General features: G+C 40.7%; 5 protein-coding genes across 6 annotated transcripts; 2 read left to right on the top strand and 3 right to left on the bottom strand.

The window, feature by feature from the left end:
• Positions 1 to 3,054: 3,054 nt before the first annotated feature.
• On the bottom strand, positions 3,055 to 11,064 carry LOC111602519 (BUB3-interacting and GLEBS motif-containing protein ZNF207). Of its 2 annotated transcripts, XM_023319602.2 has the most exons (7): positions 10,927 to 11,064; positions 10,362 to 10,669; positions 9,845 to 10,151; positions 9,315 to 9,783; positions 8,154 to 8,534; positions 4,072 to 4,201; positions 3,055 to 4,012 (listed from the first exon to the last, which is right to left on the bottom strand). In XM_023319602.2, the coding sequence occupies exons 1-7, from the start codon at positions 10,965 to 10,967 to the stop codon at positions 3,885 to 3,887; spliced, it is 1,764 nt and encodes a 587-aa protein (XP_023175370.2). In that variant the 5' UTR covers positions 10,968 to 11,064; the 3' UTR covers positions 3,055 to 3,884. The 2 variants fall into 2 exon arrangements, with proteins under 2 accessions (XP_023175370.2, XP_023175371.2); XM_023319603.2 differs by lacking the exons at positions 3,055 to 4,012; positions 4,072 to 4,201 and adding an exon at positions 6,827 to 7,291.
• A 451-nt stretch (positions 11,065 to 11,515) lies between these two features.
• LOC111602476 (U6 snRNA-associated Sm-like protein LSm7) lies at positions 11,516 to 12,069 on the top strand. Its single transcript, XM_023319538.1, has 2 exons — positions 11,516 to 11,614; positions 11,674 to 12,069. Exons 1-2 carry the CDS (start codon positions 11,600 to 11,602, stop codon positions 11,989 to 11,991), a joined length of 333 nt encoding a protein of 110 aa, XP_023175306.1. The 5' UTR covers positions 11,516 to 11,599; the 3' UTR covers positions 11,992 to 12,069.
• Positions 12,070 to 12,123: 54 nt separating this feature from the next.
• On the bottom strand, positions 12,124 to 15,648 carry LOC111602453. The gene is made up of 5 exons (XM_030223380.1): positions 15,553 to 15,648; positions 13,881 to 13,971; positions 13,046 to 13,829; positions 12,465 to 12,993; positions 12,124 to 12,405 (listed from the first exon to the last, which is right to left on the bottom strand). The coding sequence occupies exons 1-5, from the start codon at positions 15,646 to 15,648 to the stop codon at positions 12,127 to 12,129; spliced, it is 1,779 nt and encodes a 592-aa protein (XP_030079240.1). The 3' UTR covers positions 12,124 to 12,126.
• A 477-nt stretch (positions 15,649 to 16,125) lies between these two features.
• Positions 16,126 to 20,764, top strand: LOC111602515 (structural maintenance of chromosomes protein 4). Its single transcript, XM_023319598.2, has 5 exons — positions 16,126 to 17,356; positions 17,420 to 18,044; positions 18,108 to 18,418; positions 18,488 to 20,168; positions 20,232 to 20,764. The coding sequence occupies exons 1-5, from the start codon at positions 16,242 to 16,244 to the stop codon at positions 20,676 to 20,678; spliced, it is 4,179 nt and encodes a 1,392-aa protein (XP_023175366.2). The 5' UTR covers positions 16,126 to 16,241; the 3' UTR covers positions 20,679 to 20,764.
• LOC111602516 (cytosolic Fe-S cluster assembly factor NUBP1 homolog) lies at positions 20,744 to 21,792 on the bottom strand. The gene has a single exon (XM_023319599.2). The coding sequence runs from the start codon at positions 21,690 to 21,692 to the stop codon at positions 20,760 to 20,762; it is 933 nt and encodes a 310-aa protein (XP_023175367.2). The 5' UTR covers positions 21,693 to 21,792; the 3' UTR covers positions 20,744 to 20,759.
• Between the last annotated feature and the right edge of the window lie 221 nt (positions 21,793 to 22,013).

Here is a 22,013-nt window from a genome sequence, read left to right as displayed (position 1 = left end):
CTTGTTGATTGTTGAACGCCGCACCGTTTGACTGTTAAAGCACTTATATATATATATATATATATATATATTTATTGATCGATATTTATCGAAATTTGTTATCGACTAAAACATAATTTCAGGAGGAAAGAGTGGGCATCCAAAAATTAGCAAAATTTAATAATCACAATTAACACTAAGAAAACAAAACACAAAACTGCTTTTTGTGCCCTCGTATGAAATGGGCATGGTCATCGTGAACGCCTCCTTTTATGCGTGCGTCTATGATAGAGTAAGTGTATGTATATGTGTGTATGTGGGTGTTTGTAGAGTTATTTAAAAGTATTAGAGCTTAGAGCAAGACAAGGACCGAAAAGTCCAACAGTTGAGTTTAAGGCAACTGTGATGTGCCGATGATAAGTGGGCGGGGGACAGAGTCAACAAAGAGGGCGGGACAGCACATCACCTGCGTCATGAGGGTCTGTGTGTGTGTGTGTGGTGTATATGGATAAGGGGGACATGCTACAAAAACACACACACACACTCGAGAGTATACTTTTAAGATAGCTTTAAGTTTTGGACGCAGGGAACTTTTCGCTCAGCAAAATTGATGTGACACGTTTTCGACTGAGCGCGCAGACAGTTGTTCAAAATAATTTAGTAGGGTATATAGAGTAGTCGGTGTATATATATCTGCGCCTTATTCAGCTACTCGCGTGTCGCCCAGCGCTAAGGACAGACAATTTTGGTGGCTTCACATATAGAGTTATATAAAAACACCTATGAGAAAACGAGTTCGATTTTGTTTCGTACTTCAAACAACGCGTGCAGCTTACATTTACAGTTATTGTATATGATACAATGTTAACAGTTATAGATCAAAAAGAGAAATTAAAATGAAAAGTTGACAACGGCCAGCCGAAGTTTCAAATAGAATTGCAGATGTTTCTAAAGAGATTGAGTTGATTTAGCTAACTCTTATTCTATATAATAAATGGCAGACTAAATATAATAGAATTCATCCTATGGCTGTAAGTTCGGTTATAATATAATATTTTAAAATAAAAATATTATATGATCTTCTGTTTATTCGGTTTATTCTATGAGATTGCAATTACATTTAAATTAATATATATTTTGTTGAACAGAAAAATTTCGTTCTATAACTGAACAACTTAATCGGACTTGACAACTGCATATAGCCTACATAATATAACCTTCATGTAAATTTCAAACTACAAATACAATCTGCAAATCTATAAGTTCCTTTAGAACAACGTAATATGACCGTCACCAAATGGGGAACAATTTTGGAATATAATGAAAAATCAACAAGCTACATTTACTAAAATGAAAGAAAAAGAAGAGACAAAAAACGATTACAAAACGCGTTCAAGAAAAAAGATATTTACAATTGAGATACACGATAGTTCTTGTCAAATATTTAACTAGTAGTTAAGTAATATGTGCGTGTGAGTGTGTGTTTGTGTGTGTATTTAGATAGCCACCATATTGCTTAGGTCTGTCTGTCCCGCATTGAGGTACACTCGTCTGAAGCACGCCGTTCTAACATCGCATAAATGCCAGCGGCCCCACCTAGATGAAAGAGAGTGTGTGGGCGGTGGGCGTGGCATTGGAAAAGGCAATGCGGCGAATATGCCAGACCTGAGAGTCCAACATCAATTTTGCGCTAAACCAGACCAGAGACTAAACGGTACAAATTACCATCGTAACTCTGGAGGCTTTTTCACTTGTCTTACGTTTTATGCTACATATGAATATATATATGTATAAATAGTTACAGGATCACACATATATATATGTTTGCATGTATATAGATATATGTTTTACAAATACAAGTTAGTGTATACAAGGGCTATATGTTAGAGGGGGGGTTGGCGGATGTGTGCTATAAAATTTGACTAGGCCTAGGCTACACTGGGCGAGTATTCCGTTGAGAGCGATTCTGAAAATCATGCCAGAACTCTATAGACGTATACAAATATATACAGAATACCCTGCAATTATATCAAGCTACAAATACAAAAAGAAAAGAGTTTGAGTGAACAACTTAGGAGCTATAAAAATAGTTGAACATGAACCTGATGAGGATCCATTGATAAAGCCTCGGCTTGATTGTTATTAAAACTTGTTTTTAGTTTGCTAGGAAGCTAAAGTTTTTGGAGTCTGTGAACCAATGGAAGAGCGTTACGTTAACAAAGGAACTAACTATGGATTGCTAGATATATAGCTATATATAGATTGAAGCGAACTAGAAATGAATGTACTTACTAACAATGTGCGAAAACGTTTTGCAGAGAACTATTTTATAACTACAGACGATTGTTTGTTGTTGCTTATTAGTACGATACCATAACCGAGAAATATTGTTATGTGTAAATGATGTAATTCAAAAAGAAAAAAATAATGTAGATACCTGAATTGTGGATCGCATTGTTGCCGACCGAAATCGAAATTGAAATCAAAAATAAACTTTGTACATAACTTACGAGTACATTTTTTCTTTGTCAGCTGTAAGTAACGAGTAACGAGTAACGGGTAACGAGTAACGAGTGGATGAAAGACGACTGATATCATTTTTTTTTTTTTGTTTAGGTGTTGAAAGGCGGGGGAAATGGGGATAAGAAGAACATAAATGCAGTTAAAAGAGGCTACATATATTCATATTGTATAACAGTATGTATAACAGTTTGTGGAGCATCGCACATTTGGACAATTAACTAAAAAGCTACGCACAGATAATACAAAGTCGCACAATATTACAATATATGCATATATATTTATATGTATATGTATGTATTTAAATAGATCGCCCGATTCTTACCCGGGGGAGAGGGAGCGTACTGTTTCGTTTCTATCTGAGAATAAAGAGACATGGCAAAACGAGAGAGAGAGAGAGAGAGTTTGTGTGAGTGAGCGAGTATAACAATGGGGCGTATTTGATCTTTTTTTGCCCCTGAACTCTAAAATGTAACGAAAAAAATAATATATATATTATAATGAAAAAATAATGTAAACAAATAAAATATTATTTTAAATATTATATTAGTATGTTAAATATTATGAAATTTGCTCGTTTTGTACAAATACAGTTACAATTATATAACTAGGGAGAGTGTAATATCATATATATAAATATATTTATATATAGAGAGAGTGAGAAAGAGTAAACTAGACGCTACAGCAACAATACAGCAAAGAGAACCGCGTGCCAGCACAAAGAACAAGAGAGATAGAGAGATTAAGAGCGCCAGATGAGAAGCGAGTTGCGATTCATTTAGAACACACATACGGAGTAGTGTTAGTAAATTTAATAGTGTTGTTATGCAAATACACACCAATTTAGTTGATTGAACAGAATGTGGAAAAGTTAAGAATTTAGTCATTGAAAGAAAAGCAAAGTTTAGATGCATTAACTAGGAAATACTCTGGATATATATGTGTAGATGGTATAAAACTATGCATATTGCTGTTAGTGTGTGTGCAACCAGTGAGTGTATGTGTGACACATGTGTATGCGCGTGTATGTTTGTGTGTATGTATCGAGTGTCTCAAAACTGTTATACATTTAAGAAAAAGAGCTTTGTGGAATTGCGTAGCTTGAGTATGAAAACTTGCTTGCAGTTGTTGTGATTGCATTTTGCACTAGTTGTTGATGTTGTTGTTGTCGCAGGATTTAGCGTTTCTGCTGTTGTTAGTTCGTTGATTGGCCACGTCTCAATTTAATCGTGAAACAGCAAGGGCAACGGCAAGCCCACCAACTGTGATGACTGCGTCTGCGCTGGGTGCAGCGTTGGCAATGCAGCTGCTCGCTGAAACGCTCGCAGATTGTGCGGATGCGTCTGTGTTGGCGCCTGCAAGAGTCCTGGCGCAGCGGGCAGGCATCATCTGAAGCGTGGCTGCATCATCTGCAACATATTCGGATGGCCAGGCAACATAACGCCCATGCCCGGCATCGGCATGGCACCTGCGGGCAAGCCAGGCAAACCAATTGCCTGCATGGGTAGTAGACCTGCAAAAATTTATGCAAAATTAACTGAAGATCTTAAATAACAATGACGATGTACTCACCTGCTGGCATGCCAGGCATCGGGCCAGGACGCAACATATTGCCGCCTATCAATGTGCCATGGGGTCCAATGGCAACAGTGCCGGGTCTCAGCATGGGCTGCATCAGCTGCAGGCCGCCAGGCAAGGGCATCTATGCAAATTGATTCGACCAGATGGAAAAGATATATAGAAGAGCATGGAAGAGAGGCAGAATTGAAACAGTTTTAATTGCATTCCCACGGAGGCGGCTTTCGCTTGTCTCAGTGTCTGTGTCTGTGTGTGTGTGTTTTTGTGTGTGTGTATATATATCGAAGCCATTGTACACAAAATTAGCTAAGTTGTTATTAATTATGTTTTCATTGTTTTGGTTTTCTTGTTGGTATTAAGAATATATTAATAAGTTGGTTTTTTCGGTACTTATTTTTTAAATGAATAAAATAGTTGTATGTTCTGTTGTGTGTGTGTGTATTGGTTGTTGTCGAAACTTTTACATCGCATTACAATGTTACAATGAAATATATATAAATATTCATATCTATATATATATATATATAGATAGAGAGAGAGAGAGAGAGACAAATAAAGAGATCAACTTTTCTCCTTACATTGATTTTTTTTTAAATTACAAAAAAAAATTATTTAAAATTAAGATAATTGTTTATGATAGAAAATTAAATTGTTTAAAAAAGAAACGTACTTACAATTCGTAAACTGAACTGACGACGGATGAGTAGGTGGTATATGTAGGGGGCAGGCCGATCTTAACGATCTCAACCTTTAAAAACACTTTTGTAACAATTCTTAAAAAACTATGCGCGCGTCGATTTGTTTAAATATAAAAAGCAACTTAAACCAAGTTAAAATCATAATATTTTTACATATGTTTTATCTTGAGTTACGAGAAAAAAAGAGTAAATTTTTACTAACCAGGCAGGCAACGCAAGTCGAGGTCAAGTTCCAATACTTTAGTTTATTATAATTAAGCATAGTTATTTCTTTATGGTTTCATACTTAGCTATGATATGCTGGGCGTGATCGCCATATGAGGCGTGACATTTTATATAACTAGGTGGTGATACGGTTAGTAGTGCGTATATAGAGAGCAGAGCTGAAAAACTAACGATAGGTCATAAATTTTGATAGCCAGCATGGAACGCTACGAAATGACGAAAGTACCCCTATTTTTTTTTTTTTTTTTGTTAAAAATAAAGTTTGACATATTAGTTGGAAAGTGCCCCAAAATTTAAATATATAAAAATATATATAACTATAAATAAAATATATATACAACAAAAAATATATAAACATAAAATATATATCTATATAATAAAAAATATGTATAATGAAGCGTTGGGTTTTGAAAAAAAAAAACAATATTTGATTTTGAAATTAAAAAATATTTATAAAGTAAATTTATAATATAACTTTATTTGTTTAAAAAACAGAGTATCCCTACTTTTCTGTGAAAAAGAATAATATTAAATAAAGCATGGAAATATTAGAAAGTTTCTATTGTTTTTCAGCTCTATTAGAGGACAGTTAGAAGAGGCGAGCAAACAAGGGCTGGACTTCAAAAAACGAACCACCAAACCAAGTGGAACACTTTACAATATATAACAATAGAAATTAAAGCGCAGATGGTACCAGCTCGAGGTGTTTTGTGTAGGTGTGTGTTTAATATAGTTAAAGTATCCAGGTCTTTCGGATAGTACAACTGAATGTGTTAGTTTTGGATGAGACATATAGAGAATGGATGGTATGTATAGCAAGATAGAGACAGAGATTTTTGGATGCACGAACAGCAGAGTGAAGTCTGTTGCGATTTGAGGATGTAAACATTAAACGATGGATGAAAATATCGATGGGAATACGATAGTACAATTTACAGATAAAAAAACATTTAGATAGATAGATTTGTTGTGTTTGTGTGTGTATGTGTGTGTGAGTGTGTGTACGAAATATATCAATAGTCATATACATTTAAATATATTATATATTCAATGCTGTGTGTAGATTTGTTTTTTTTTTTGTGTGTGGATATGAATTAATCAATCAACCAACCAATCAATCAATCAATCAATCAATCAATTAACCAACCAACGCAGCAACCATTACGACAAGTTCAAAGTAATTTTAATAGAATTAATTATACAAAATGTACTTACATGGCTTGCATAGTTCATAACTCTCAACATTACGTTACGTAACGTGACGTTGAAGTTAACGTTAATGCGCACGCACCTGTCATTCTCACTATCTATATATATGTATACTATAAACATATATATGTATAGATCAATGCTCTGATCATTACGTTACGTAGCGTGACTTTAAAGCTAACGCATACTTAACATAATAGGTGAGCAAGGTAGCACGTAATAACGTGACATCGACGTTAACGTTTACGTAACATAATAAGCTAGCAAGGCAGTACATGATAACGTAACGTTGACGTTAACTCTTACGTGACGGTAACATAAGCTTGCAAGGCAGTACGTGATAACGCGATGTTGATGCTAACGCCTACGTGACGTTATAAGCTTGCAAGGCAATACGAGACAAAGTAACGTTCAGGTTAACGCCTACGTAACGTTCTATAAGCTTGCAAAGCAGTTCGAGACAACGTGCCATTGACGTTAACGCTTACATTACGTCTTCTTGAAACTTTGCCGCTTTTATTATGTTCATATATATATATACGCATATACATATATACATAGTTCATCATTTTTAACAAAAGGTTACGTGACGATAACGTTAACGCTTACGTTACGTTTTAATGTGCTTGCAAGGCAATATGTACTATGGAACTTTGCATTTGCATTACCATTATCACTATATATAAATATATATATCATGGTCGATGGGAAACAGTTGGGGCTTTTTTTATTGGATGGATGGGTAGGTGTTAATGTATGTAAGTATGCATATGTTGTTGGAGGTGGAATAGATGGATAGTAATTTTTTGAGGAACTTGCTTAGACTACTACGAGTAATACTTGCATAGTAAGTACGGTAATGTACGAGTACGATTACGAGTATTGTATACATATCATATTATAATGGAAATTTTGGCATTTACTTATCTTTCGTAATTCGCATTTGGGCTAATTTTTTTTTTTTTGGGTATTTTTTTTTTAATATGAAAAGTGAAGTGTACAAAAATACATACTGTAGTATAGAACACTGTTTGTCGGCCCTGCAATTGGCATTATGTTTATCAACACTCAACTGTACTGCACTGCAATAATTGTAATGTTAACTTTTAATTTTGTTACTGCAACATTAGATTCTTTTGATATAAAAGTTATATATAGATGGTCACTGTGCTAGAGTTGAACTGGGACTAAGTTTATGAAGTGTGTGGGTGTAGTTAGAAGTAAGAACACTAACTATATTTGTTATCTATATATTTATATCGTTTGGATTTATGTTACGAACAGTTTTTGTACAGCCCTCAACTGGCCTAAATTGAGATTGTATATGCCGGGAAACTGATCTTTAATAGACTTTTATATATAAACAATTGGAATATCACAATTTGGAAGAGAGGTTTAAAAATAAATTTAGTTAAGTTAAACATAATTTGGAAAAAATATTATCTAATATGATGATAATTTAGAAACTGATTTACTATTTAATTAATGTTTTTTAAAAAAAGGAAATATTCAGATAAAATGGAAATTCATGGTAAACCAAACTAAAGAAATATATTATAAACAAAGTTTTTATAAACAATGAGATTTCATATACAAATTTCGTATACAAATAGAAATTATTTGTATCAAACAATTAAATTCTTTAATCAATAAGTAACATTCGTTATATAGATCAGTTTCCAGTTCAGTTTGGGAATTATTTAATATATATATTTTGTTAAGGAACATAGCTATGCTAGCCTGACTGAAGAATATATATATTTTCCCATACATTCTGAACGTTTGGGTTTAATAGCTAAAGAGAACGAATTAACCAAATATATATAGTAGAGTGGTTGTTCAGATACAGCATATATATATTCATGGAGTTTAGTCAAATTGAAATTGATGTCGTTGTTGGCAGCGAACGCTGTGTGCAGCACTTGCATCAAGTTTAACACTTACCATGCCCAGGCCATGATTGCCCGGTTGCCGTACCGCTTGCAGACGTTGCAGCATCACAGCACGATTTAGTTCCTCCAATTGTTTCACTTGCTGCTGTTGCTGTTGTTGTTGTTGTTGCTGTTGCTGCTGCTGGGCCTGATGTTGCTGTTGTGCCTGTTGTTGCTGCTGTTGCTGTTGTTGTTGCTGCTGCTGCTGCTGCTGCTGTTGCTGCTGTTGTTGTTGCTGCTGGTGCTGCTGTTGCGCGGCAACAGCATGTGCCACTTGTGCCGCCTGCACCTGTGCTTGCATATGCTGCTGCGCGGCCTGCACATGTGCAGCTTGTACCTGTGCCACCTGTACAGCCTGTGCATGTGCCTGCGCCACGGCCACCAGCGCAGCGGTCTGTAAATAAATTTGATAAAGGAGGTTTTTTGTTCGTTTTTAAAAACCAAGCGGAAAAAAAAACAACAAACAACAAGAAATTCGCACAGTTCGGTTGTAAATATCTTTGCAAATTCGAAATGCGCGCTCGCCGCTGTTTTTCTTTTAATTTTCATTTTTATTTTGCTTTTCTCATCTCTCTTTTGCTATTTAACTTTATGTTAAGAATGTAAAATTGAAAGCCGCCGTTCAGTTTTTGTTGCCATTAATTTGTATGTTTAATTAAAAAATTGTACAGACATATATCATACTATATGCTAAATTGTTAATCTGAATTGTTTTTCTTTTTTTAATATTTTTTTTATATATATTCTTTTTGTTTTAACTCTTTCCGTGTTCCATTTGTCGGCCGTTTTCTGTGGTCGTGCACGCATTCTTCGAAATTGCAAAAATAATTATTGAACCAAGTTATTACAAAAAAAATTATATAAGTAAAATCAAACTATATAATGCCCAGCGTAAAGTTGCGTGGATATCAAAATGGAATTGTTTAAAAATGCGCAACGCGTTTAACACGACACAGTCTCAGTAAAATTTAGCAGATCTCTATCTGAACTGTTATATATAATATATATATATATAAATATATATAGAATTACGTTGCAACGGTTTCTGTATGTGAGTAGTGTATGTGTGTGTATTTGTCTTTTGTACAAGTCCATGTCAGTGTCTGTGCGTCTGCGTCTTCGTCTACTCTCATTTATATTGACTATGGTTTCTATAACTATGATAAGAACTCACTTCCTGTGCCTTGGAGATGGCCGTGCTCACAGCAATTGCGTTTGCAGCGGCCGCGCTGCCCGTTGGCGAGATGCCGGACAGTGAGGGCGGTGGCGGTGTTGAAGGCATTGATGAGGCAGCGCTGCCAACGCTTCCATTTCCACCTCCGCTGCCACCGCCACCGTTATTATTGAGGCTGGGGCTGTGATTTTTCGGCGCTGCAGCGGCTGCTACTAAGGCGGCAGCCACACGCACCTGATACTTGGACTGGCGGGCGCGTAACTCCTCCAGACTTGCATCCTCCGCCGGATGCATTATCTTTGTGCTAACAGCGGCTACAACGTGGCTGCCGCCGCCAACCGCATTGGCTACATTTGGCGGTCGTCCCTGATTATGTGCATCTGGTGCAAGAGAAGGTGCAGCGTTTGACGCCGCACCGCCGCCTAAACCAGCATTATTGGTAGTAGGTGGAGCACTTATGGTGGCATTGCTGCAAGCAATAACATCATTTAAATATATACAAATGATTATAAAATAAGTATAAAGCTAACCTATAAGCTGGAAACGTAGGTTTCTGCTGAGCCATGGCAGCTGCATGTTGCTGCTGCTGTTGTTGCTGTTGATGGTGTTGCTGCTGCTGATGATGTTGATGCACGGCTGCTGCGGCAGCTGCCGCTGAAGTGGTTGCCATCGCTGCCGGAAATATATGACGCGGTGGCATCATGTGCGGCATCATTGGCATCGGATATGGAGGCAATGGTGGCATGTGCTGCATCATACCCATACCATACTGTCCCAACATATGCGGTGGCATCATATTGGTTGGCATCATCATAGGCGGCGGCACAGACATAGGATCTGTAAGGTAAATAAGGTTAATATGTATAAGAAGCGACATTCAAATTATATTAGCTAAGGCAACAAAAATATGATAAATACATATTGAAATCAAAGGTTTTGACCATAACAATGCAGGAGGCAAAGTTCTTTTTGTGGTTTATCACTTTGGTTTCCCGTTCCGATTTAAATACGAATTGTATATTTTACTACACTATTTTCGATGCTTACATTCAACTTTTTTCTTGGCTGCCGGCTCATCATCTTCTGAATCGGATTTACCGCCGTTTTTCTGGCGCTCATGATCGCGTAAATCCTCTGCAGGTATTCCGTCCATTCCAAAAATTTCAATTTCGATGTTGGAACGGTTTGGCAACGAGTTGGGCACCTTATCCACCGTTTCCTTATGCACTTGCATGCAATGTATGGATAGACCCGGCCCCGTATACAGTTTCTTGTGGCATATATGGCACTTAAAGTGTTTCGCCTTTTGATGCTGCACAAGAATTTTCTCATCATCGAATTCGCGATTACAGTACCTAAATTAGTTAGTTATATGGGTTAAGGAAAGAACAAGATTTTCAAGAAGTTTTTTGGCTTTGCCGACTCCAACAAAACAACAACAGCACTCGCCATTATATAAATGCACAAGTGTGGGTGTGTGAGTATGTATGTGTGAGTGTGTGAATGTATGTGTACGTGAGTAGATACAAATTTTTAGCGAGGCTCGCAACGCACACGTAAAGGCGAGACGAGAACTGTAAAATTTTTCATTTGGTTTGTTTAAAAAGGATACCAGCACCAGGGTTTGGAGGCCTTCTTCTTTTTACGACCCATTATCCCAACTTTGTTTTAAACACTTGAATATAACAAGGCGTTTGGTTAAAACTAATAAATTACGACTTTTTGTACAAAAAAAACACTATTTTCAAGCGTCGTGTCGGTATCGGTATCGTAAGAAAACAAAATGGAGTGTGCCCTAGAGATGGACTACTAGCAATGTCATTGTTTTTATGCTTCATCGATAGTTGACTCTCACTATCGAGTAATTGAATATTCATGTTATGTTTAAATACCATATATTTAAATTTCTTTTTATTTGTTCACCCAATATATATACAATTATTTAAGCATTAAATATAATCTAAATTAAAAACATACGCTTTCAAATTCTTCTTCTATTTGACATTCAAATAAAAATTCTTTTATATGGTAGTCCATTTAAAAATAATGTAATATAATTATAATCATGTTTTTAAATGTAATTTCAATCAAGTATTTTATCCTAGGAATAAGTTTAGAGATAAATAAATTTATTTCGATATTTTAAAAAATTCTAACAGCTGAAAGTAATCGATGTAAGATATATGAAACTATCAATGAGTCTAATTCACATTACCGCCTATCGATAGGCGATAACAAAAAACCTTGTGTAGAATTGTATGAAACCGGCAAACGACTAAGATAAAATGGCTGATAAAAAGGTAAACTAGGGAGAAAATAAACGAGTTAAGTGTGTATTAAAGTACGAATTTCTTTTTAGACAGGTGGCAACAACGATGGCAAGGAGAAACGCCGAAAGGAGTCTATTTTGGATCTGTCCAAATATCTGGAGAAACAAATACGTGTGAAATTCGCGGGAGGCCGCGAGGCTTCTGGCATACTGAAAGGTTACGATGCGCTGTTAAATCTGGTGCTAGACAATACCGTGGAATACTTAAGAGATTCAGACGAACCCTACAAACTCACCGAGGATTCAACGCGAAGTCTTGGCCTGGTTGTTTGCCGAGGCACGGCGTTGGTGCTTATCTGTCCACAGGATGGAGTCGAAAGCATAGCTAATCCCTTTATTACGCAGTAAGCGGATAGGAAGAATATGCTGTCTGGTCTAGGCTAAGTAAACATTTTGGTTGATAAACACGTTTTGCATACATATTTAAAATAATGAAATTTGTGTAACATACTATAAATACAAACTTAAAAACTAAACAATTGGCTATTCTAGACCAAATTCGTTGCGAATCCAAGGATACTGTGCCGGGCATTCCATGCACGTGTAAAAGTAGCGATCCTCCTGTAGCACACGACTCCGAACCTTACACACATTAGGAGTTTGGCAGACCAGCTCATGCGGCTCCAGCTGTTTGGGCTGGCAGCGCCAGGACTCGAATTGATGTAGTTGATTGTTGGGCGTTGGCTGTCGCATCCATTGAATAGCTTGCTGATTGGTCACAAAGTAAACATCCGGCAGCTTGTGCATGTCATCCAAGAATTTCTAGAAGATATTTACTTAAGCAAAAACGTTTGAGCTAACCATCTGCCTACGAAGCTCACCAGAAAGGCATTCAAATAGTCAATCTTCTTGAACCATGTTGAGTGGAAATAGAGACCATAAGGCGCACGATTGCTTAAATAGTGACGCTTGAAGTTATAAGTCAACATGCGGTATACATCGTCCCCAGTTAGGTGTGGAGGACAGCTGTCGACCATACCGCATGTGTATTCGCCTGCACCAGCCTCCAGTTGATTCATGACCAGTTCCCAGATGCCCGGATAGCTGCGTGTCGGACAATTCTGATTGGCACCCAGGCAGCTGTGCGGCATCTTAAAGTCCAGCGTGTATGGCCACAAAGGTGGATTCGAGTGCGGCGCCACCATGGAAGCATCATAGACAAAACCAAACTCTTTCATCATGAGGAACTGACGATTCCAGCCAACGCGCAGGAAGGGCACGCGCATACCACGCAGCTCCTCCATGCGAACGCCAGCAAATTTGTTGATGATGTTCGCCTGGCCAACCATCTCATCGAACCAATCCTCAATGGTGGCATTCTTGGACCACCACAACTCCGGCCCGCGATGTCTGCAAAGAATCAATTTGAATGTAATCCTTAGGAGAAGGCTTTCCAACCTACGTCACCGAATGCACCGCGATCTCGTGACCATCGTTCCATAGCTTCTGCACATACTGATAATTCGTATACGGATGGGAGACGTAGAAGGTGCTGCGAATAGGACAACCATTCGGATTACGACGATTTGGCGTGAAGAGCACCTTGGAGAACAGTTCCCAGTTGTCATGATTAATGGCATCGTCAAAGGTTAGCAATATCATCTGTGGCACAGTCTGCGCCTGTAGTTGTCCAGGTATCTGCGTGCCATCCTTCGAGCAGAAGCAGTTGGGCAGCTGACATTTGCGCTGATCGCAAGCGCCTGCGGCATTGGGATCATGGTCAACATCGCACCAGCCCTCGTCGGAGCCATCCGGACAGTCGACAGACCCATCACAGAAGTAATCTTGAGGCAGACACGTACCATCCGCACAGCCCAGCTGCGATTCATCCGCACAGTCCGCCATCTCAAGCAACGGCTTGGGCGCTGGCGTCTCAGCGCTTATATCACAATTATCCACATTCGCTTTGAAATCACATATTTGTCGCACCACATCAAAGAGCAGTCCCTCGGAGCACTTGAATTCAAAGACCTCACCATCCAGGCACAAGAAATACTTCGCACACTCGCTGTTCGTCCATATTTTATGCACAGGTCGATTCGGATTGCGATAGAAGCGAGCATCGGGCATGCAGGCAGCCGTTGAGCTGGATCGTCTATGCCGACTGTGGTTGCCTCCAGTCTCTGCCCGCACCTTGTTGTTGGCATTGTCTGCAAAGCAGTTCGTGTGTGAGATAGGCTTATTATCTAATTACTGCCAAAAACTAATTAATACGTTGACCCAAAAACCAAGCGCACGTCCACAGTCGGACGTGGAGGTGGGGCAGGGCGGACCGGCGCTGTTGGCCACATTGCTGCAATAATTTTGGCTAGCTTGCAGATCACGCAGCTGCACGAGGGTTTACAATAGAGTCTCTAATTGCGAACTCTTGTTTTTGGGAGAGAATATATATATTTATGTATAATATAAGCTATGTTCGTGTCGAGCTGAAGTCTAACATAATTTAACAATGAAATTTGTTTATATAATTGTATATCCCTGTTAATACTTAAAATGCGATAATACCAATCCATTTCTTAGTTGGCTTAAGGGCACAATATCCTAAAAGTCTTCAGTTCTTTAAAATTCTTTCAATTACTAAGACTTTGATATCAAAACAATTCCTAGAGCTGCAAATGAAGGGAGAAATTATACGAACATTTGACTTACTTTTGATATAGAAATAACAGAAATAAACTAAGTCGCATCTTATAAGCGGAACCGAAAGTATAAATATTCATTCAAGCGTGCTTTCACTGTAATTGTGTACATACACACACACATAAATGTACATTAAGTGTGTGAAAAGAAAATCTTGTGTTAAAGTTTTCTTTTCAGCTAAAATTAGAATGCGGACTTACATTAAGTCAAAGATTGTACTAGATATATACTGATATATCTTTTAAGAATTTGTTTTTCTATTGTCTCTTTGAAGTTGTTTCTAGAAAAAGAAATCCTACATAAATGTGGAATTCTAAGAGCTGCCCTAACTATGCCCATTAGGGGCTTTCAGTGTAAACTAAACTACGCCCATGTGCTGCACAACAATTTTGGTGGCAGCAAGTCAATTGCGTTTGCAACACACAGATTCAGATACAAGCACACACGCAGTTGGCTTGGCGGCATAGCTGGAGCAGATCGTAACTCAAGCGATTGGGCAAGCGACGCATGTGTAAAATGCAAGATGCGATCTCTAGATTCGATATATGCTGTGTACACATGTGTGTGTGTGCGTGTGTAATATGCAATATGCGATCTCAAGATACGATACACATGCATATATGTGAATGTATGGAGATGTGTCTGTGTGGATTGCGTGTATAGAAATGTCTGTGTGTGTGTGGGTAGACTGGCAGCTGCAGCATTTAGAAAGTAACAGTAAAGGCACTTTTTGTGTATGTATGTTGCCAAAGCTTTGCCTAAAATGGTGAGGTCAGGAAAATTTTCAGCAACTGTCATTTGGGGTTCAATGGACAGGCCCCCGTTGATATTATATAACAAAACAGATCAACAACTTTCACGCCCAATGCGCGCGCTTGCGCATGCCAAAGACAAAAAGGAGACAACAACAGCAGCAGCAGCAATAAGACGCACCTAATCAAAAGTCAGGTAGTAAATTTGTTGATGTCAAACAAAAGAGAGCGAGAGGGAGAGGGAGAAATTACCAATGTTTGTAACAGCCGCCGCCGACGACGACATAATCACGAAGATGGCCGTAAAGGCAGCAACAACAACTAATGCCCACGATTTTTGCATAGCTGTAAATGAGCAGCGTTTATAACGGTTTTGTGTGTGCGCGTCGACCTTGACTGTGAAACCCGTTTGCTTATTTGAATTTTCCCTCCGGCACAGCAGCATTTTCTGCTGATTTTTAGTCTATTTTTCTTTCTTTTTGTTTTTGTATTACGAAAATGCGACCGGCGCGCTTACAATGTCCGAGCTTTCGCGCAGCGTACCGCAGCTGCTGAACACCAAAACAAACTGAAGGCTTGGGCGCTGCAGACCAGGCCATATATATCGCGACATGGGAGAAAGCTCTCTTTGGCTGGTGCTGCTGGTTGAATCAGATTTGCACTTGAGTATTTTTCTTTCAAATGATGCATGCTGTTATTTACAAAACAAATAATTTGACCGTTTTGCATGTGAAAGTTTAGCTTAGAACTTTGATTGTCTTGAAAATAATGGCATCGACCGGAATATACTCCACATTTATTTTGAGTTCATTTTCTAATGATTATTTTTGCAACACCCCCTTTAAAGCTTAAATGCTAAGAAAATATAGTAGACTTTGTGCTAAATGAAACTTTTAATTTAACTGGTTAAAATAAATTATTTTTAATTTGCTTTACAATAAAATTTTCTAACTAATTAAAAAAGTCTTAATTTAATTTGAACTGTGTATTTGAATTGCGAACGCAAGAACGGTATTTACTACATCGTGCTGCCAACTTGCTTGAAAGTCGCTGTGTTTTAGTTACCATAAATGCCGCTAGAAGCGTTACGCAGCGATTGCAACTCTGTCGTAGCGTCATATTTTATTTTAGCGCCAGGAGTTGCGGACTGTGTTAAGGATTTTAAATAAGTTTCTCGCTTAATTTTAAACAAATTTTGTTGCTAATATGCGACCCAGCCTGGGTACGCCCCAGGGACGCGGCGGCTGTCGCACCAGTGTCGGCGCACGCCAAACCCACCAGCAAATGATGAAGGCACAACAAGAAGCAGATGATGCCGCCGCCATGGACGCTTTGGATGACGCGCTAATCTTCGATGACGAGGAGGGGGGCACACGCATTGGCGATATCTATATACCTCCGCCAGTGCCGCCGCATTGCTCCATGGAGAGCGTCGGCCCACGTTTGATAATCAAACGCATTGTCAACAACAATTTCAAGAGCTATGCAGGCGAGGTGGAGTTGGGTCCATTCCATCATTCCTTTACAGCGATCATTGGACCGAATGGCAGTGGCAAAAGCAATGTCATTGACTCAATGATGTTTGTGTTTGGCTGTCGGGCAAATCGCATACGCTGCAAGAAACTATCCACATTGATTCACCATTCCAAGAATTTTCCAAATCTTAGCAGCTGTTCGGTGGCTGTGCATTTCGAGCTGGTGGTGGACAAGCCGGACGGAAAGAGCGAACCAGTAGCCGGTTCACAATTCTACGTACGGCGGACAGCAATGTCAGATAATTCGTCCTTCTATCAAATCGATAAACAACGTGCCCAGCTGAAGGATGTTGCTAAGCTGCTGAAGAAACATCATGTGGATCTCGAGCACAATCGTTTTCTTATACTCCAAGGCGAGGTGGAGTCCATAGCCATGATGAAGACCAAAGGACAAACGGAGAACGAGACGGGCATGCTGGAGTATTTGGAGGATATTATAGGAACGCAACGTTATATCCGTCCATTGCAGCAGATCAACCAGCGTGTGGATCAGTTGACAGATGATCGTACGGAGAAGCATAATCGCTGCAAGCTGTCTGAGCGCGAAATGAAAGATCTAGAGCAGCCTTACAATGAGGCTGTGGAATATTTGCGCAAGGAAAACGATTTGGTGCGCACCAAGAATTGGGTTACCCAGAAGTACATAAGCATCAAGAAGCAAAAGCTGGAGGAGTATACCAAGGAGCACGACGAGTGCAGCAAGGAGATTAAAAGCCATGACGAAGGCACTGAGGCACTCAAAAAGGAGCGTGCCGAAAAGGAGCTAATTATACGCAAGGAAATGGAGTAAGTGGCTAAGCTATCCTGAAAGTTCCTCTATTTACATAACTCCTATGCACATATTTGCAGAGCCTATGAGGCGTTGGTTAAGCAGCGTGAGGACATCAAGAAGAAGCTGGTGGCCGCGGAGCGTAGCTACACTGAAGTCCAGAGCGCCATGGAGAATACGAATAAGCAGCGCAAAAAGGATAAAGTTCAAATCGAAAAAAACGAAAAGGAACTCGAGGATTTGCGCAAGCTGCCGGATAAGAACGAGAAAGAGATCGAAGAATGTGAACACAAACTCGTACGCCTGGAAAAGGAGAAAGTGACGCTCAACGAGGAGTTGGAGAAACAGCTAACGCTGCTCAAAGAGCAATCGGAACCCCTAACCGAGAAGCGTCTCAAATGCAGCGACGAATTGATTGGCCTAGAAGAAGCCGTCAATTCAGCTCGAGAGGAACTGCAGGTGCACGAGTCGAAACTAAAGATTTTGAAGCAAGTAGAGACTACAGAGGCGCGCAAATATGAGTCCTTGAAAAGCTCCTACGAATCGGCGCAGCAGAGCTTGGAAAGCATGACCAGCAAATTGGAGGAGTTAAAAACAAATGTGCCGCAGCTTGAGGAGGAGATTAGAACCAAGTCAGCAGAGGTGCAGAAATTGAGCCATGAGGAACGCAACTTGGCCGTGCAGTGCGGCAAGCTGCGCGAGGAGGTGCGTCCCAGATTATATGTCTATATATATATACATAACTAATTTTTCATATATTTTTGTTAGATCAATGAGCGCTCATCGAACATGCAAGCTCAGCGCTCGAATGATAAAGTTTTGGACTTCTTGATGCGCATGAAGGCGGAAGGCAAAATACCTGGCATACTTGGACGCCTGGGAGATTTGGGTGGCATTGATTCCAAATATGATATAGCCATATCGACAGCCTGCGGACGCCTGGATAATATTGTGACGGATACATATGACACAGCCACAGCTGCCATTAAAGCGCTCAAGGAATATAATGTGGGTCGAGCCAATTTTATACCCCTCAACCGCATGGAGCACTGGCGCAGTAAATCGTATCGCATCAATACGTAAGTGAAACGGAATGTTAAAAGTATTTACAATTGCTTATAAACTCTTAAACTGTTATCGTTGTCTAGGCCAGAGAACGTGCCTCGCCTTTACGATCTGGTTCAGGTGGAGGATGAGCGCGTTAGGACTGCCTTTTATATGGCTTTGCATAACACACTGGTGGCCACGGATCTGGAGCAGGGCTCACGCATTGCCTATGGCCGTGAACGCTTTCGTGTGGTCACGTTGCGTGGTGAGATCATCGAGCAGGCTGGCACCATGTCTGGTGGAGGCAATAGACCGGTGCGTGGAAAAATGGGCACACAGGTGCGCACCAAGACCGCCGAGTCCATGGACAACTCGCAAGTGTCGCAGAAGGCTTTGGAAGATATGCAAGTACAGGCCGAGGAGCTGCAGACGCGCATCAACTATTGCCAGGAGCAGCAAGGCCGGCTAGAGCATGAGATCCAAATGCTACAAACGAATTTGCAACGCAGCGAAACGGAGCAAAAGCGTCTAACGATGAGCATCAAATCGCAGCAACAGCAAATGGCCAGCAGCCTAAAACAATGCGAAGCTCAGCGCAAAAAGATGCAATCTCACACCACAGACGAAGCCGCTGTCAAAGAGCTGGAAGCGCACATCAAGAAGGCCAACGAGCAGCTGGAAAAGTGCGTCCAGAACGAGCAAGCCATGTCAAGTAAAATAAGCGAAGTGCAGGCAGAATACGATTCTCTGCGCTCGAATACCGTAAAGCCCGTGGAGGCGAAACTGAAGAAGACAACCGGACAGATTGAGAAGCTGGCGGGAAATGTGCGGTCCTTGAATGTAGCCTTAACCACAGCGGAGCGTAGCATTGAACGTTTGATGAAAAACAACAATAATTTAAGAGATAATATAAAATCGGCAGAAGATAAACTAAAATCCCTTAATGAAGACCGTCAACAGTGCCAGGAGCGCAAGGAAGAACTGGAAGAGGAGGCCAAAAAGGCCGAAGAGGCCATTGGCAGTGCCAAATCGCAATCTTCGGACATCAAAAAGCAAATCGATGAGCTAAGCAAACAGGAGAATCAACGTAATCTCGCACGCGTTGAGATTGAGACGAAGCTGCAGGCGGCAGCGGCCAAGATGAACGAGGTCAAGTCGGATATACCACGTTGGCAGCAGCAACTGAAGCCTCTCAAACTTAATGAAATACCAGGAGAAACCAAGCCACTGGCGCCGCTGAAAACACTCACCGAGGAGGAGCTGGAAGCCGAGAGCTTGGAGGACATGCAGTATAAGCAAACGCTGCTCGAGGAGCAGCTGAAAACGAAACCCAATTTGGGCTTCATCAAAGAGTTCACAGAGAAGCGCCTCATTTATCTAGATCGTGTGCGCGTCTTGGAGGACATCACATCGAAGCGTAACGAAATGCGAGACAAGTACGAGGAGGTGCGCAAACGTCGCTACACAGAATTCATGGAAGGCTTCAATATTATCACGCGGAAGCTGAAAGAAATGTATCGCATGATAACGTTGGGTGGCGATGCGGATCTGGAGTTGGTTGACTCAATGGATCCCTTTACAGAGGGCGTTCAGTTCACTGTGCGTCCGCCCAAGAAGAGTTGGAAATATATTTCGAATTTGTCAGGCGGAGAGAAGACGCTCTCCTCTCTCGCCTTAGTCTTTGCTCTGCATTATTATAAGCCATCACCTTTGTATTTCATGGATGAGATCGACGCTGCTCTCGACTTTAAGAATGTATCCATTGTGGGACATTATATAAAGGTGGGCTGCTACACTCTCTTTCTGGGTCTTCACTTAACTCTTTCCCTTTTTCTAATCGTCTAGGAGCGCACGAAGAATGCTCAGTTCATCATTGTCTCCCTGCGCGTCAATATGTTTGAGTTGTCCAACTATTTGGTAGGCATATTCAAGGTGGATGACTGCACGGATTCGGTAACTTTGGTTAATCATCCGCCTGATCCATTGCCGCCGTCCACGCAGTCGCATGTAACAACCAGCCAGCAAATAGATCTAACCTTGGACACTGCCCAGAATGGAGAGGAAAAGGGGTCAGAGCAGACGGAACAGTCTGACCAGTTGCCGCCCTTGCAATCAGAGCAGCTGTCGGTCATGCACTCCGATCTTTCGAGAGCTTGTGGCAGAGACACAACGTTTGCGCCGCCTCTGGAGAGTACGGTGATAACGCAGCCAGTGCAGCAAGAGTTGAGTGAAGTGGTTGCCAGTCCCAGTGAGCTATCCATTCAGAGTCCGCTGGCCACCATCAATGCCTAGGAGCCATCTACAAATATACAAAATAAACTTAACTATCTTTACACATAACTTTAATAAACAGTACAAATCATGAATTAATTTCTAAACGCTGGCCATGATCTTGCTGCAAATGCCGGCTAACGCTTCGGTGGTGCCATTGCTGATTGCTGTGATGTCCTCGCCAGCATCGCAGGCTCGTGTCACTTGTGGATCGAGCGGTAGCGAGCCCAAGAGCTCCACATTCATCTCCTCACACATGGCCGCTGCGCCACCTGTCTTAGCGGGAAAGATCTCTGAACTATTACCACAGTGGCCACAGCGGAAGCTACTCATGTTCTCAATGACGCCCAATATGGGAATGCGTTGCTTTTTGCAGAAGTTGATCTCCTTGCGCACATCGAGCAGTGCCACCTCTTGTGGAGTGGTCACTATTATTGCCTTCAAAGATTCGGGTGCAGAGTCATCCCTGAGATATGACACCACCGACAGATGCTCGTCCGATGTGCCTGGCGGTGTGTCCAGCAACAACAAGTCCAAGTTTCCCCAATCCACTTCGCTAAGGAACTGTCGGATCATGCCATTCTTCTTTGGACCGCGCCATATGATGGCATCATCCACAGAGCCCAGCAGGAAGCCTATGGACATGAGACAGACGTTATCGTCGATGCCCACCGGCGACCAACCAGAGCCGGATTGGTGTACATTCTCGCCGAGAGCGCCTAGCAGGCGCGGCTGCGACGGTCCACAGATGTCTATATCGAGTACACCGAAATTACTATCGGGGCAGCTGCGTGCCAGGTAACGTGTCAGCAGCGTGGTCACCGTGCTCTTTCCTACACCTCCTTTGCCTGAGAGTATAAGCAGCTTGTGCTTGACATCTTTCATAGCAGCGGCGACAAGTGCTTTGCCGGGATCCTCCAACTTTTTACTAGGATCACTACATATGCTTTGATTGGGGCAGCCGGCACAAGCGCTAACTAGACCGGCCTGTTCGCTCTCAACGCCCGGACAGTGCTCTGGTGGCGGTGCTTGCATTTTCTTTAAACAAAAAACGCGTTGAGAAATTGGTAAGCGGAATGTAAATCAAGTTCAGCTGATAAGACGATTAGTGTCGACGTATTTGGTGAATGCCAAAGTGATTTGTTTTCTTTAACAGTTCGATCGAGTCCTATCGATAAGTGATAGACAAAAATTAAAAATATGATAAATATGTGGTATAAAAATTATAATTATATAAATTAATTCTTTATAGATTTGTTCAGTTAACTTTAAAATAATTTCTGCTATTTACATTATTTACTGGTTAAGATTTAACGTCGATAGATGATAGTATGTATGGCAATCAAGCAAACCCAT

Source organism: Drosophila hydei, unplaced genomic scaffold (genome assembly GCF_003285905.1).
Source record: "Drosophila hydei strain 15085-1641.00,03,60 unplaced genomic scaffold, DhydRS2 tig00000172-arrow-pilon, whole genome shotgun sequence".
NCBI lineage: Eukaryota > Metazoa > Arthropoda > Insecta > Diptera > Drosophilidae > Drosophila > Drosophila hydei.
This window is presented reverse-complemented; position numbering and strand designations above follow the sequence as displayed.